At 36.2% G+C, this 14,127-nt stretch overlaps 1 protein-coding gene across 9 annotated transcripts in view; it reads right to left on the bottom strand.

The window, feature by feature from the left end:
* Positions 1-14,127, bottom strand: part of NOL4 (nucleolar protein 4) — a 373,533-nt gene that overhangs the window by 289,079 nt on the left and 70,327 nt on the right. For 7 of the 9 annotated variants that reach the window (XM_002713494.6, XM_008261193.5, XM_089305836.1 and 4 more), the window contains exon 2: positions 5,770-5,919. In XM_002713494.6, coding sequence (XP_002713540.1) covers positions 5,770-5,919 — 150 coding nt within the window. Of the gene's footprint in view, positions 1-4,728; positions 4,792-5,769; positions 5,920-14,127 lie in introns of those variants that run through there. The other 2 variants (XM_051851303.3, XM_017344103.4) reach the window with 2 other exon arrangements.

The raw sequence follows: 14,127 nt of genomic DNA, 5'->3' as shown, positions 1-14,127 counted from the left end.
ATTTTATTTTTTCAAGATTTATTTATCAATTATTTGAAAGTCAGAGTTAACAGAAAGAGGAGAAGCAGAGAGAGAGAGGCCTTCCATCCAATGGTTCACTGTCCAATTGGCTGCAATGGTCGGATCTGTGCCAATCTGAAGCCAGGAGCCAGGAGCTTCTTCTGGGTCTCCCACATGGGTGCAGCGACCCAAGGATTTGAGCCATCTTCTACTGCTTTCCCAGGCCATAGCAGAGAGCTGGATCGGAAGTAGAGCAGTTGGGTCTCAAACCAGTGCCCATAGGGGATGTTGGCCCTTCAGGCCAGGGCGTTAACCTGCTGCACCACAGTGCTGACCCCTGCTATTTTATTTTTTTAAATATTTGTTTGTTTATTTGAAAAGTATAGTGATAGAGAGGGAGAGATCTTTCATCTGCTGGTTCACTCCCCAAATGTCTGTAACATTCAGGTCTGGACCAGGCTGAAGCCAGGAGCTAGAAAACCCATCCTGGTCTCCATATGGGTGGCGGGGGCCCTAGCAGTCTGACCATCTTCCGCTGTCTTCCCTGTCACATTAGCAGGAAGCTGGATCAGAAGTGTAGCAGCCTGTACTGAAACGAATACTCCAATATGGGTTGCCGGTATCATGAGTGGGGCTTAACCTACTATACCACAATGCCAGCCCCAAGGGTTGCTATTTTAAAATAATACTAATATGAAAGCAAATGATGAGAGGTTTATAATTATTATCATTACCATTATTATAATTTTAGAACTCTCCAGAGAATAATGGAGCATAAATCTTCTTAGTCATGCTTATTCTGTCAGTCTGCCATTATAAAACAGAATGAGTTCCCTACATTTGAATATATCTCATACCAACTAATTTGTTCAGTTTGATTACTATTTTCATTTTATCCTCAAGCATAATATCTGGCCCCATACACTATTATCATTTCTATCACTCCTTCAGAGTTTAAAAGAAACTGAAATACAGCCTGCTTGTTTTACTTGTAAGTAAACCATGGTCTAAGCCAAAAAGAGGTTAAAGAAAGTATTTGGAAATTTAGAATCTTAGTTTAGCACTATTTTTTTGTACAACAATGGCTGAAAAATTGGCTCCTCAGTCTCATTACAAGTCAACAAGAATTCTAGGAACTCTTACTTAACCAAGGAGCAGAAACTGGTGCAAATTAAAACTTCCTGTTTAGCAGTAGAGATGCTGAACACATTGATAGTTATAAAAAGAACAAAGACAAAAATGATGTAAAGTAATATTTTAATACTTTGATTCCTTTATTTATTCAAGAGGCAGAGAAAAAGTTAGACAGAAATAGATCTTCCTTTTGCTTGTTCACCTCCCAAAAGCCTTTAACAGTCATGGCTGAAACAAGGAGCCAAAAACTCAAACTGGGTCTCCCATGTAGCTGTCAGAGACGGTTACTTGAGCCATCACCTGCTGTCTCCCAGGGTGTGTACTGGTAGGAAGCTGGAATGGAGAGTACAGCCAGGACTCAAATCCCGGCACCCCAATATGGAATGCAGGTATCCCAAGAAGTGGCTTAACGCATACACCAAAATACCCAGACTAAACCAAAGTTTTAAAGTTAAGTGCTTGGGTATGATAGCATAAAGACTTCTCCTTGTTCATCTTCAGAATGGAACTGTAGAATTCTACAATAATATGTTATTTTTTTCTACAGTGTTTTAGAGAAGAATATTTCATTCACATTGATAGCAATTTTTAAAGAGAACCAGTTTGAAAATTATTCAGAAAATTAAAATAACAACTTTCCAAAAATATAATTTAATTGATAAAATTTTCTGAAATTTTCTCAAACTGCATTAATTTAAAATACCTAAACCACAAGAAAAGTAAATGAAATGATGTAATTCTATTAACTTCACCTGGCAGCACAGCTGGGACTTATATAATAAAGCTATGCTAATGTCCTGCTTGCTCATCTACCTGGAGGATGAGTAGTGATCAGATAAAGGAGAAATAATATCAATTACAAGTTTACCATAAGCCAAGCATTTGATGCATATTAACTCATTTGTTACTCCCCCCATATCATTATTTGTCTGAAAAAAAAAGGAAATAATTTGCCAAAATTCAAAGGAAATTGACTGCTAGATTGGCAATTTGAAACTGTGTTTGTCTGGCTTCCAGACTATGTTCTTTCAGCTATAGCATATGCTCTGCACTCTAAATTAAATGAGTGCAATTATTGGCAGCTATATATACGAGTAATAAATGTAAGTTTACAATATCACACTATAAGTTGTGTGCATGTGTGTGTATGCACATATATAGGCAGACTGTTCTCTCTGTTGATAACACTGACTTTTCCCCCTTAGTCCCTGAACTGTCATTAGGGATTATAACTTTACATGTAGCAAGAAAGAGCTGTAGAAGCTTGATCCTTTATTGGACACTGATTTATAAGACATGTTTCCAAAAAGTCAGCTTTACTTAGACTGTGACAAAATATGGTGATAAAAGACAACCAGAGAATAAGGTTGTATTCACTGAAGGTGGAAGTTTGCCAGAAGCTGAGAAGAGTTAAGGACAAGAGGACAAGACAACATCCTGAATTATTTTTTCTAATATGATGAACATATCTGCATTCAGTTTTCAGAACAAAGATAAAATTTAAATTGAAAAGTAAGTGATAATTTAATATTCCACACCTCTTCTTCATTCTGGTAGTATATATAACCATAGTTGACCATAAGCAAGGAAACACATTCAAAACACCAGTAACAATTTTTATATTTTATGTTTATATATAAATATAGAATATATTTTATCTTTAAAATTTTTATATATAAATAAATAAATATTCTATATTTATATATAAATATTTTAAAGATATATATATATATTTTTTAAAGATAAAATATATTCTATATTTATATAAAAACTTAGAAAAACGACCTAAAATATATTTAAATGCAATTATGATTCAATAAGATAATTATGATTGCCTTTACATATTCCTAAAATGTGTCATTTTATGTGGATTTGTAAGAGCTTACAAATAATAGAATATATATACCTCCAATTTTATCTATAGTCAGGTCAAAATGCAATAAAATTTATGTTGTATAATGCCTAGATATTTCAAGGAATGATATACTGCAGATAGATAAAACCAAATAGCATTCAAAAGTTAATCCAATATTAAAGGACCACCATTTCCTGCAGAGTGAAAACATAGAATATTGGCAAAAAAGGCAAAGTAAATAAAATGACCACTAAATCTACAGATAATATTGTTAAGACAATATGATACGCTTTAATGATTAGTTGTACAAGTATGGTTTCTTGGCCATGGAAGAAAGGGGAGAAAAGAAGGTCAATAACCATAATCATGCATGCTCTATAAGCTAATGTGTTAGAAGTAGGAAAAAATCTTAAACTTAATGGGAACCACAATTGCAGCAGGTATCTAGCTAGTCCTGCAATACTAACCAACTCTAGCATTACTAGTGAGAACTAAACTCCAGCCCAACAGGCTATGGCTCTCATAGCACTAAACCATTCCATTTCAAATTGCATTTTAGTTTTATGCCCCATTAATTGAACATTTATATTAATTTTTAACGTTATTAAATTCATTGTAGAGTCATGTGCACAGCCTTGCTGGCACTGCAGCAGTTCTTTTTTCTACAATGAATTATTACTTCATAAAATGGAAATGTTTCCTAATTAGGATTCAATTGCGAGATACCAGAGGGTAATGGTTAGGCCAAAAAGAGCCTTCACAATATTAAAAAAAGGTGATAACACTTTAAATGTGGAAATAAAAAAATAAACTCAATAAAGAAGAATCTTCAAATAGGACATTTTCAAAAGGATTGGATAAAGTTTTAGATTCTGCTTATATTGTGAAGGTATACCCTAAAATGCAGAAAATGTCCTCATCATGTTAATACAAAATCATTTTAGGTAGGGAACATGTATATCAATTTATTGCAAGTGTTTAACATGCATAATAGCAATGGATCAATTTCTCTATTTTTCATTTGGGAAAACATAAGGTGAGATATTTGGGTCTATGTCACTGACTCATGTTTCCACTTTAGTTATGATCTCTAATGAATGCATTTCTAATGTTAAATTATTTTTAATTGCTTTTGGCACCTAAACAGATTTGGCTGACACACTATTATTGACAATGAAGCCACTTAATTTTTGTTTGTTTTGCTTTCATGTTTTGACGGTTTGTTTTTCATTTAATATAATTGAACTTATATATTCCTACCTTACAAAGTCTTATCAATTCACATAGTTATTTCATGAAAATATGTTACCGTAAGAGTACATAGTTAGTGACATTAGTAGGTCAATATACAGTTTTATTCCTATCATTGTCCAGAACAACAACCCTGGCTTAGGAGACAGACAAAAGTAGTATGTTCAGTACTATTAGTCTGCATAAAAATCTCAAGAAGCTAAGTCATTATCATTAGTCATAAGAATGTCTCCTGGAATGTTTAAGTCAAAAGAAAGTTTATGTGGCAGAATTATGTAAAGAAATTTACAATAGTGCCTGCCCACAAACCATGCAATTTGGAAACAGCCAAGAAACAAAACCATAGAGAAGGAGGGATAAATACAACATGTATTAGGGGTTATTATGCAACTACAAAGATTCAATATGACCCTGGCAATATAGCAAAAAATAGTTATGGAAAAGAAGCTATTTCTTATGCTCAGTAGCTAATTTTCAAACATATGTACCTGTATTTGAAACTTTGAGCATTTCACACATTTTTCTGTATCTGAAAAAAAAATGGATCCAGACTGATATTGTGTATCAATATAGCTGAAAACAATATAAAGGTAGCCAAAAGCAAAATTCAGTAAGAATTCTAAAATAGGATATTATTCTGATTGCTGATAAAGTATTTCTGATGTACATTTTGTTCATATTGGAAAAGAATATTTTACTGTTTAGTTTTCCTAGAAAATATGAAATATCTATAATAATATGATTTCAAAGCTTTTAATGAAATATAAAGCTAGATTAAAGTAGCTATGTCAAGTCATAGGTATAATTTGAAACTAAGAAATAATATATAATTCCATTTTGACAATATATATATTTAAATATCTAACAGTTAATTAAATTTGCTTTTTAACATAATTTACAACAAAAGTATTATATATTTCCATTTTTAAATGTTCAAGGGCATTAGAGCTTGAAAATAACATGTATTTTTAATATAATCTATTCTGGAAAATAAGAATTACATATCCCACAGGATTAATGTATTCAAAACAAAGTTATATAAGAAAAATACATAAAATTTTCTTATATACATTACTACAAGTATGAAATACAAAATACCTAAGTATATGAATATGACTTGAAGTGTAAGGAATGTTGAGACAATTGTACTACCACAATAGTGGTAGAAAAAATTTCATATCTTCCATTCCATAATTCATACATTATGATACACTGAATACATAATTCAAATACATCAGCCCATTTTGGGGCACCTGAATGAGACTACCACATTTTATAAGCATTTAAATAAAATAAAATAAAATGAGAATTTCAGAGACAAGTTTAACTAATATGCAATAGACTAGAGAACATACAACAAAAATCAAGTCAGAAATAATGATAGTTTAAATATTGGGTGTGACCAAAATATGGTCAAATTTATGTTTAAGATAGACTATTTTTAATAATAACTCAACCCATTTTAACAGGCATACATAATACCAAAGTTCAACATGCATGCTTTTTTCTTTTCTTTTTATAAAACTTACTGCTTTGTAAGTTCTCTTCTGTCCAGCATGCTTCCGAATTTGTTCTCCATTTGGCCCAGTTTCCACATGCATCGAATAGATAATGTCAAAGAAATCTTCAACCACAGCTACCCTCCGTAAAGACAGCTTCTCATCTACCCCCACGCCATCCTGGAAGAAAAATAAATAGAACAAAAAATAAAATAAGCCCAAAAGTTTAATAAAGTATTTTACATTTAACAACACAACAGGCAGTTTTGATATCTGAACCAGGTCAGCTAGTAGGAAGTTTCGAAATTATACCATTTTAAACATTACTTACATACAGAACTTTAAGAAACATAAGAAGACATTTTCCATAGTTAATATTAAGTAATTCATGCTTACCCATGAATTCTATCCTATAAATAGAAAACTTGAAGGACTCCACCAAAGACTCCATTAACACTAATAAATGAATTCATCAAAGTTGAAACTACAAAGTCAACATATAAAAATTAGTAGTGCTGGGGCCATCTTTGTGGCATAGCAGGGAAAGCTGGCACCTCCAATGCCAACATCCCATATTGGCACCAGTTCCTGTCCTGGCTGCTCTACTTCCAATCTAGCTCCCTGCTAATAGCCAGGAAAAGCATCAGAGAATGACCCAAATGTCTGGGCTCCTGCCACCCATGTGGCAGACCCAGATGAAACACCTGGCTCCTGGCTCCTGGCTTTGGCCTGGTCCAGCACTGGCTGTTGCAGCCATCTTGGAAGTGAATCAGCAAATAGAAAAAATTCTCTCTCTCTCTCTATTTTCCTTCTCTGTAACTCTGACTTTTAAATAAAAAAATAAATCTTCAGAAAAATTAGTAGTGTTGTTATGTGCCAATAGCAAAGTAACCGGAAAAAAATAATAAAGAGGGGCTGGCGCCGTGGTGCAGTAGGTTAAAGTCCTGGCCTGAAGCACTGGCATTCCATATGGGTGCTGGTTCTAGTCTGGGCTGCTCCTCTTCCAATCCAGCTCTCTGCTATGGTCTGGCAAAGCAATGGATGGCCCAAATGCTTGGACCCCTGCACCCATATGGGAGACCTGGAAGAAGCTCCTGGCTCCTGGCTTTGGACTGGCGTAGCTCCAGCTGTTGCAGCCATCTGGGGAGTGAATCAGCGGATGGAAGACCTCTCTCTCTGTCTCTACCTCTCTCTGTAACTCTTTCAAATAAATAAAAATAAATCTTTAAAAAAATAAAATAAAATAAAAAAATCAAGTGCATTTCCAATAGCTACTAAAAAAAATCTAGGAATAAATTTAACCAAAGAGATGTAATAATAACTATAAAACATTCATGAAGGAAACTAAAGTGAACACAAAGAAATAGCAAAGTGTTCCAGGTAAATTGAATGTAAGAATCAATAGTATTAAAAATCCCATACTACCCAAATGATTTACAAATCCAATATAATCTCTTCCAAAACACCAATGACATTTCTTCACAAAACTACTAAAAATACTACAAAATTTGTATGGTGTCACAGAAGCTCTGAATAGTCAAAGCAATCTTGAATAAAAAGAGTAAAGCAGGAGGCATTACGTTGTCTGACTTTAATATGTAGTTCAAAACTACAATACAACTAGAAGCATGGCATTGGCTTAAAAACAGATACTAAGACACATAGAGCAGTAGAACAGAATTAGGGACCCTCAAAGTAAACTCATGCATCTATAGCTAACTGATTTTTAAGGTGTTAAGAACATGCATTGGAAAATCAAAGTCTTTTCAATCAGTGGTGCTGGGGAAACCAGATATCCACTCACAGAACAATGAAACTAGATATCCTCTCACCTCTCACCATATACAAATATCAAGTCAACATGAATTAAAGACCCAAAACTTTGAATCTGCAAGAAGAAAACAGGGGAGGGCATTGGAATTAGCTAGGCTTTTTTGGATCTGATCTGCAAAGCACAGTGAACAGAAACAAACAAACAAACAAAGACAAGTAGGATTTCATGAAACTTAAGAGCTCCTGCTTAGCAAAGGAAACCATCAGCACAGTGAAAGAACAAACTACAAAAGGGTAGAACATATTTCTAAGGTATACTTCTTACAAGGGATTATTAATAAGAATATATAAGAAAGGCAAAATGCAATTGCAAAAAAATTAAAAGCCAAATAATCCATGTTTTAGTGAGTAGTAAATTTAAAAAGACATTTCTTGAAGGAAGACATACGAATGGCCTGCAAGGTCATGAAAAATTCCCAATATCAGGGAAACATAAACCAAGCCATAATAACACCTCTCTCCAGTAAGACTGGCTATTATCAAAAAAACAAATGGTAACAAATGAGTAATAGCATTGCAGACAAGGGATGTATTCTAGCACAGTCACTGTGGATGACACTACAGAGGTACCTTAGAAAGCTAAAAATAGAACTACCATATGATCCATTAGTTGTATTATTGAGTACATATCCACAGGAAATTAAATTATTCTGTCCTAGAGACATTTGTACCACCCAGTTTATTGCAATTATTAACAATAGTCAATAAATAGAAACAATCTTAGTGTCCACCATTTGATGAATGGATAAGGTATAAATGGAACATTATTCAGCCATAAAAATCATGAAATCTTGTCATTTTCAACACCATGGATAGAATGGGAGTTCATTATGCTAGAAGAAATATGCTGAGAGCAGAAATACAAGCACCTCATGCTCTCATTTTTTCAAGGAATATAAAAATATCGATCTTACAGAAGTTAAAACTATAATGGTGGATACAGAGCTTAGATAGGAGAAGGAGGTGGGGATAATACAGAAATGCTAATTATCATATACTAAGCTATAGTTAGAAAGGAGTAAGAACTTCTAGTGTTCTATTGTACAGAAGGAAACTGTACATAATAGTAATATACCACATATTTCTTTTAAAAAGAACTACAAAAATGAATTTGAATGTTTCCACCATACAGAACTATGAGATAGATATGTTTACCCTGATTGGACATCATTCAGGGCATCCATTTACAGAGACATCAGATGGTATCTCATACAGATTTGCCATTGTTTATGTATTTGTTAAATTTTTTTTTAAAGTTGAGGTACTCCATCACAAATTATCTATTGTGCATTTTGTTCCTCCTTAAGCTTCAGGTATTTCTCACATCTTTCCTTTCACATCTTAATCCTCTCTTCTATAAAGGGGACCCATGGGTAATACTTCCTTGCCTGTGACACAATTCCTTTATGTAGTTAGTATACAAAGAAGCTGTGTGAAACACAAGGCCATCCTGGAAAACTATTGCAACTTAGAAGACAGTAACTCAAAAAGAATGGTTTCAGGAACCTCTTCCTGGTCTAATCCTTTATCATCTGTGATAAAATCAACCTTTCTGAGGTTGCAAACCCAAAGTCAAACACTATCCACCAGGAAAACCATGCATAAAACCTTATCTTTGTTGGCCCACTCATAAAATTTGTACAGTATCCTTTCAGTCTTTCTGTTAAACAGCAAGAACTACAGTATGCATGGGTGCTTGGTGTAGACTTTAAGCCATGGCTCACCACTTGGGATGCCCACATGTTCTATTAGAGTAAAAGCTACATTCTCGGCTGTTGCCGCGGCTCAATAGGCTAATCCTCTGCCTGTGGCGCTGGCACCCCAGGTTCTAGTCCCTGTTGGGGTGCTGGATTCTGTCCTGGTTGCTCCTCTTCCAGTCCAGCTCTCTGCTGTGGCCTGGGAATGCAGTGGAGGATGGCCCAAGTACTTGGGCCCTGCACCCGCATGGGAGACCAAGAGAAGCACCTGGCTCCTGGCTTCGGATCGGAGCAGCGCCGTAGCCCCAGCGGCCATTTGGGGGGTGACCCAGTGGAAAAGGAAGACCTTGCTCTCTCTCTCTCTCTCTCACTGTCCACTCTGCCTGTCAAAAAAAAAAAAAAAAAAAAAAAAGCTACATTCTCCATTCCAGCTTCCTGTTAATGTGCACCCTGAGAGGCAACTAGTGATGGCTCAATTAGGTGTATTCTTGTTACCTCTATGGAAAACCTGGATTTAGTTCCCAGTTCTTGGCCTTGGTCTGGCTCAGCTCTGGATGTTACAAGCATATGGGAGTGAAACAGCAGATAGGAGGTGTGTGTGTGTGTGTGTGTGTGTGTGTGTCTTTGTCTTCCAAATATATAACACAAATATATATTTTAAAAATTAAAAAATAAAGGCAGGTATTTTATAGTAGGTATAAACACAAAACTTTGAGTGATGTGGGCATCACAGCCTATTTATTCATTTCATCAACAAGTATCCAATAAGGTACAAATATATTGCCAATGATCTGTTCATTTACAGAGTTATGAAGATGTATAAGACACAAATAGTTTTTTTAAAATGGAACTTACAGTCTAGTACAGAAAATATCTGTTGAACAAATAATTGTTAAGGTAACATGTTAAGTGACTTTGTCTTCCATAACAAATTACCACAAAATGAATGGCCTAAAATGAGAAATGCATTCTCTCATACTCCTGGATGCCAGAAGTATAAAACCAAGATGTTGGCATAGCTGTACTCCCACCAGAAGCTCTAAAAGAGAATCTATTCTTCACTTCTAGTTTATAGAAGTTTTTCCAGCATCCCATGGCTTCAGGCTGTATCACGTGGCCTTTTCCTCTTGATGTATTTCTCATATATGGACTTGTATGCAATATAAGTAAACAAAAATTTGTGATAAGAGACAAAAGAGTAATTAGGAGATTCTAAAAAATGAAGATACATATTCAATGAATGTGGAGCTTAACAAATTCCAAACAGCATAAAAGCAAAGGAACTCATAAATCAACTACATACAGAAAAAACATTGAATGCTAAAGATAAGGACAAAATTTTGGAAGCAGTAAGAGATAAATGATCCATCACATAAAAGGAGACTCCAATAAGACTAACAGTTAACTTAGCAAAAGAAGCAATAGAAGCTAGAAGGCAATGGGATGACATATTTAATTGCTAAACATAAAAAATAAAACCGTCAGCCAAGAACATTTATCTAGAAAAAACTGTATTAAATAGATTGAGGTTAAACAAAGACATTCATAGATTTAAAAAACTGAGAGAATCCAACACTAGTAAAAATAATTTACTGGGGCCTGCTCTGTGGTGTAGTGGGTAAAGGCATCACTTGCAGTGCCGGTATCCCATATGAGCACCGGTTGGAGTGCCGGCTGCTCTACTTCAGATCCAGCTCTCAGCTATGGCCTGGGAAAGCAGTGAAAGATGGCCCAAGCTTTTGGGCACCTGTACCTGCATGGGAGACCCAGAAGAGGCTCCTGGTTCCTGGCTCGGATTGGCACAGTTCCAACTGTTATGGCCACCTGGGGAATGAACCAGTGGATGGAAGACCTCTCTCTCCCTCTCTGCCTCTGGCTCTTTGTAACTCTGCCTTTCAAATAAATAAATCAATCTTAAAAATAAGTTTATAAAGAAGAAATTCTGAACTCATATTTATCACAAATACAAGCAGTTAGTATGACATTGGCATGGAAATTGACACACAGATCAGTAAAATAGAACTGAGATTGCAGAAAAAGACTTTGCTTATTCAGGTCATTTTCAACAGGAGTCTCAGGACAATGCAGTGAGGACGTGAAAGTGATAATCAAGAGGTATCATGTTTAGAGATACTGATATCATTATAATAAAATCAAATTGTCATTCAGTTAAAAGACTGACACACAGTTCTGCATGTTTATCTAGGACTTTATAGGATCTATTTGGAAGATAATATTTCTGAAATTCAAATTCAATCTCTTTTGAAATTCCTGACTTCCAACTATCTGATGAAACCAGACAAGAAGAATTGATATAAAAATAAGCATTATAAGGGTCAATCTCTCTCCTGAAATTCTGCCTGTCTGTCATTCTCCAGGAGACTGTGTCTGCTTGGGAGTTAATATGCAATGTATGAATACACAAGGACACTAGTACATGACTCAAGCATACTATTCAACAGGGCAGTTTTTGAGAATTTTTCACTCAGTAAAAAATACTTGAAAGTCAAATTTTGATCTAGCAAATATGACTTCTACTGAAAGAATCCTTATTTAAATTATAATATAAAACTCACTCAGGCTAATAAAGCACACATACTATTTAGGAATCAATGGATGAAAATATTTACCACTTTTCCTTCCTCAGTCAAGTTTTTATCACCTAAAGATCCTAACTGATGTCTTAATTGATGAATTACCATCATCATCAAGGTGTTGACACTATACAGAGCAATTTTAGTGAAACATTTAGAAATGAAAGCATTATTACAGGCTGCCAATTTATATACAACAAATAAACAATGACATAATAAAGAAAAAAGATGTCATAGTAAAAAATAAATTTCAACATTCAAATTTCAAGAATTTTTAGTTCAAGAAATCATGTACAGGCCAGTGCCGCAGCTCACTTGGCTAGTTCTCCGCCTGCAGTGCTGGCAGCCCAGGTTCTAGTCCCCGTTGGGGCGCCAGATTCTGTCCCTGTTACTCATCTTCCAGTCCAGCTCTCTGCTGTGGCCCGGGAAGGCAGTGGAGGATGGTCCAAGTGCTTGGGCCCTGTACCCGCATGGTAGACCAGAAGGAAGCACCTGGCTCCTGGCTTCAGATCGGCGCAGCGTGCTGGCCGTAGCGGCCATTTGGGGAGTGAACCAATAGAAGGAAGACCTTTCTGTCTGTCTGTCTCTCTCTCTCTCTCTCTCTCTCTCTCACTGTCTAACTCTGCCTGTCAAAACAATAAAAACAAACAAACAAACAACAGAGGGGGCTGGCGCCGTGGCACACTGGGTTAATCCTACACCTCTGGTGCCGGCATCCCATATGGGCGCTGGGTTCTAGTCCCAGTTGCTCCTCTTCCAGTCCAGCTCTCTGCTGTGGCCCAGGAAGGCAGTGGACGATGGCCCAGGTGTTTGGGACCTGCACCCACATGGGAGACCAGGAAGAGGCACCTGGCTCCTGGCTTCGGATCAGCACAGCACAGGCCATAGTGGCCATTTGGGGAGTGAACCAATGGAAGGAAGACCTCTCTCTCTGTCTCTCTCTCTCACTGTCTGTAACTCTGCCCATCAAATAAATAAATAAATAAACAAACAGAAAAAAACATATCTTGCTAAGTAAAGAATTTGTAAGAAATTTTCCAAGTACAAAAACATTTACTTTATGCAAAACTTTTACTCTTATTACACATAAAATATCATGTTAATAAACCAAATTAAGAATTTTTAATTGGCAGGATGTTTTACTTAAAATCTTCCAATGGGGGCCAGCACTGTGGCACAGTAGGTTAATTCTCTGCCTGCAGCGCCAGCATCCCGTATGAGCACTGGTTCTAGTCCCGGCTGCTCCTCTTCCAATCCAGCTTTCTGCAATGCCCTGGGAAATCAGTAGAAAATGGCTCAAGTTCTTGTGCCCCTGCACCCACATGGCAGACCCAGAAGAAGCTCCTGGCTCCTGGCTTTTGATCGGCCCAGCTCTGGCCATTGCAGCTATTCAGGGAGTAAGTTAGCAGATGGAAGACGTTTCTCTCTGTTTCTGCATCCCTCCCTCTCTCTGTCTATAACTCTACCTCTCAAATAAATAAATAAAATCTTTAAAAAAAAACTTTTCCAATGTATGTGAATCTGACTATAGTTTTGAAAGGGAAACAAAGGCATAACTGGTAGAATTTTGAATGGATTATATTTCAAGGAAATAAAAAATAGTACAAAGCAACATCAGCAGAAAAAAAAAAGGAAGGTTTTTTTTTTAACTTTTATTTAATGAATATAAATTTCCAAAGTACAGCTTATGGATTACAATGGCTTCCCCCCCCATAACATCCCTCCCACCCGCAACCCTCCCCTTTCCCACTCCCTCTCCCCTTCCATTCACATCAAGATTCATTTAAGATTTATTTATTTATGTGAATGTCAGAGAGAGAGGGGTAGAGACATATAGAGAGATCTTCCATCCTCTGGTTCACTCCTCAGATGGCCTCACAGCCAGGATTGCTCCAGGCTGAAGCAAGGAACCAGGAGCTTCCATGCCTCCAGCATGGGTGGCAGGGGCCCAAGCACTTGAGCCATCTACCACTGGTTTCCCAGGCCACCAGCATGAGCTGGATCGGAAGTGGAGCAGTCAGGACATGAACTGGTGCTCAGATGGGATGCCCGCACTGCAGGCAGCTTAACCCATTGCTAGCTCCAAAAAGGAAGTATTTCATCCTGTTCTATTTCAATCTAATAATAAAAAAGTCTTTCTATGAAAAGTAAACTTATACAGAATTTATTAACTTTGTGCTCACAATTTGTAAAATCATAGGAAGTTTCATTCTCCTCTTCCCCAAATCAATTATTTATCCAATTAAACAGTACTGAATTCAAGT

This window comes from Oryctolagus cuniculus, chromosome 10 (assembly GCF_051225735.1).
Source record: "Oryctolagus cuniculus isolate XC-2025 breed Fujian yellow rabbit chromosome 10, ASM5122573v1, whole genome shotgun sequence".
NCBI classification, from domain to species: Eukaryota; Metazoa; Chordata; class Mammalia; order Lagomorpha; family Leporidae; genus Oryctolagus; species Oryctolagus cuniculus.
This window is presented reverse-complemented; position numbering and strand designations above follow the sequence as displayed.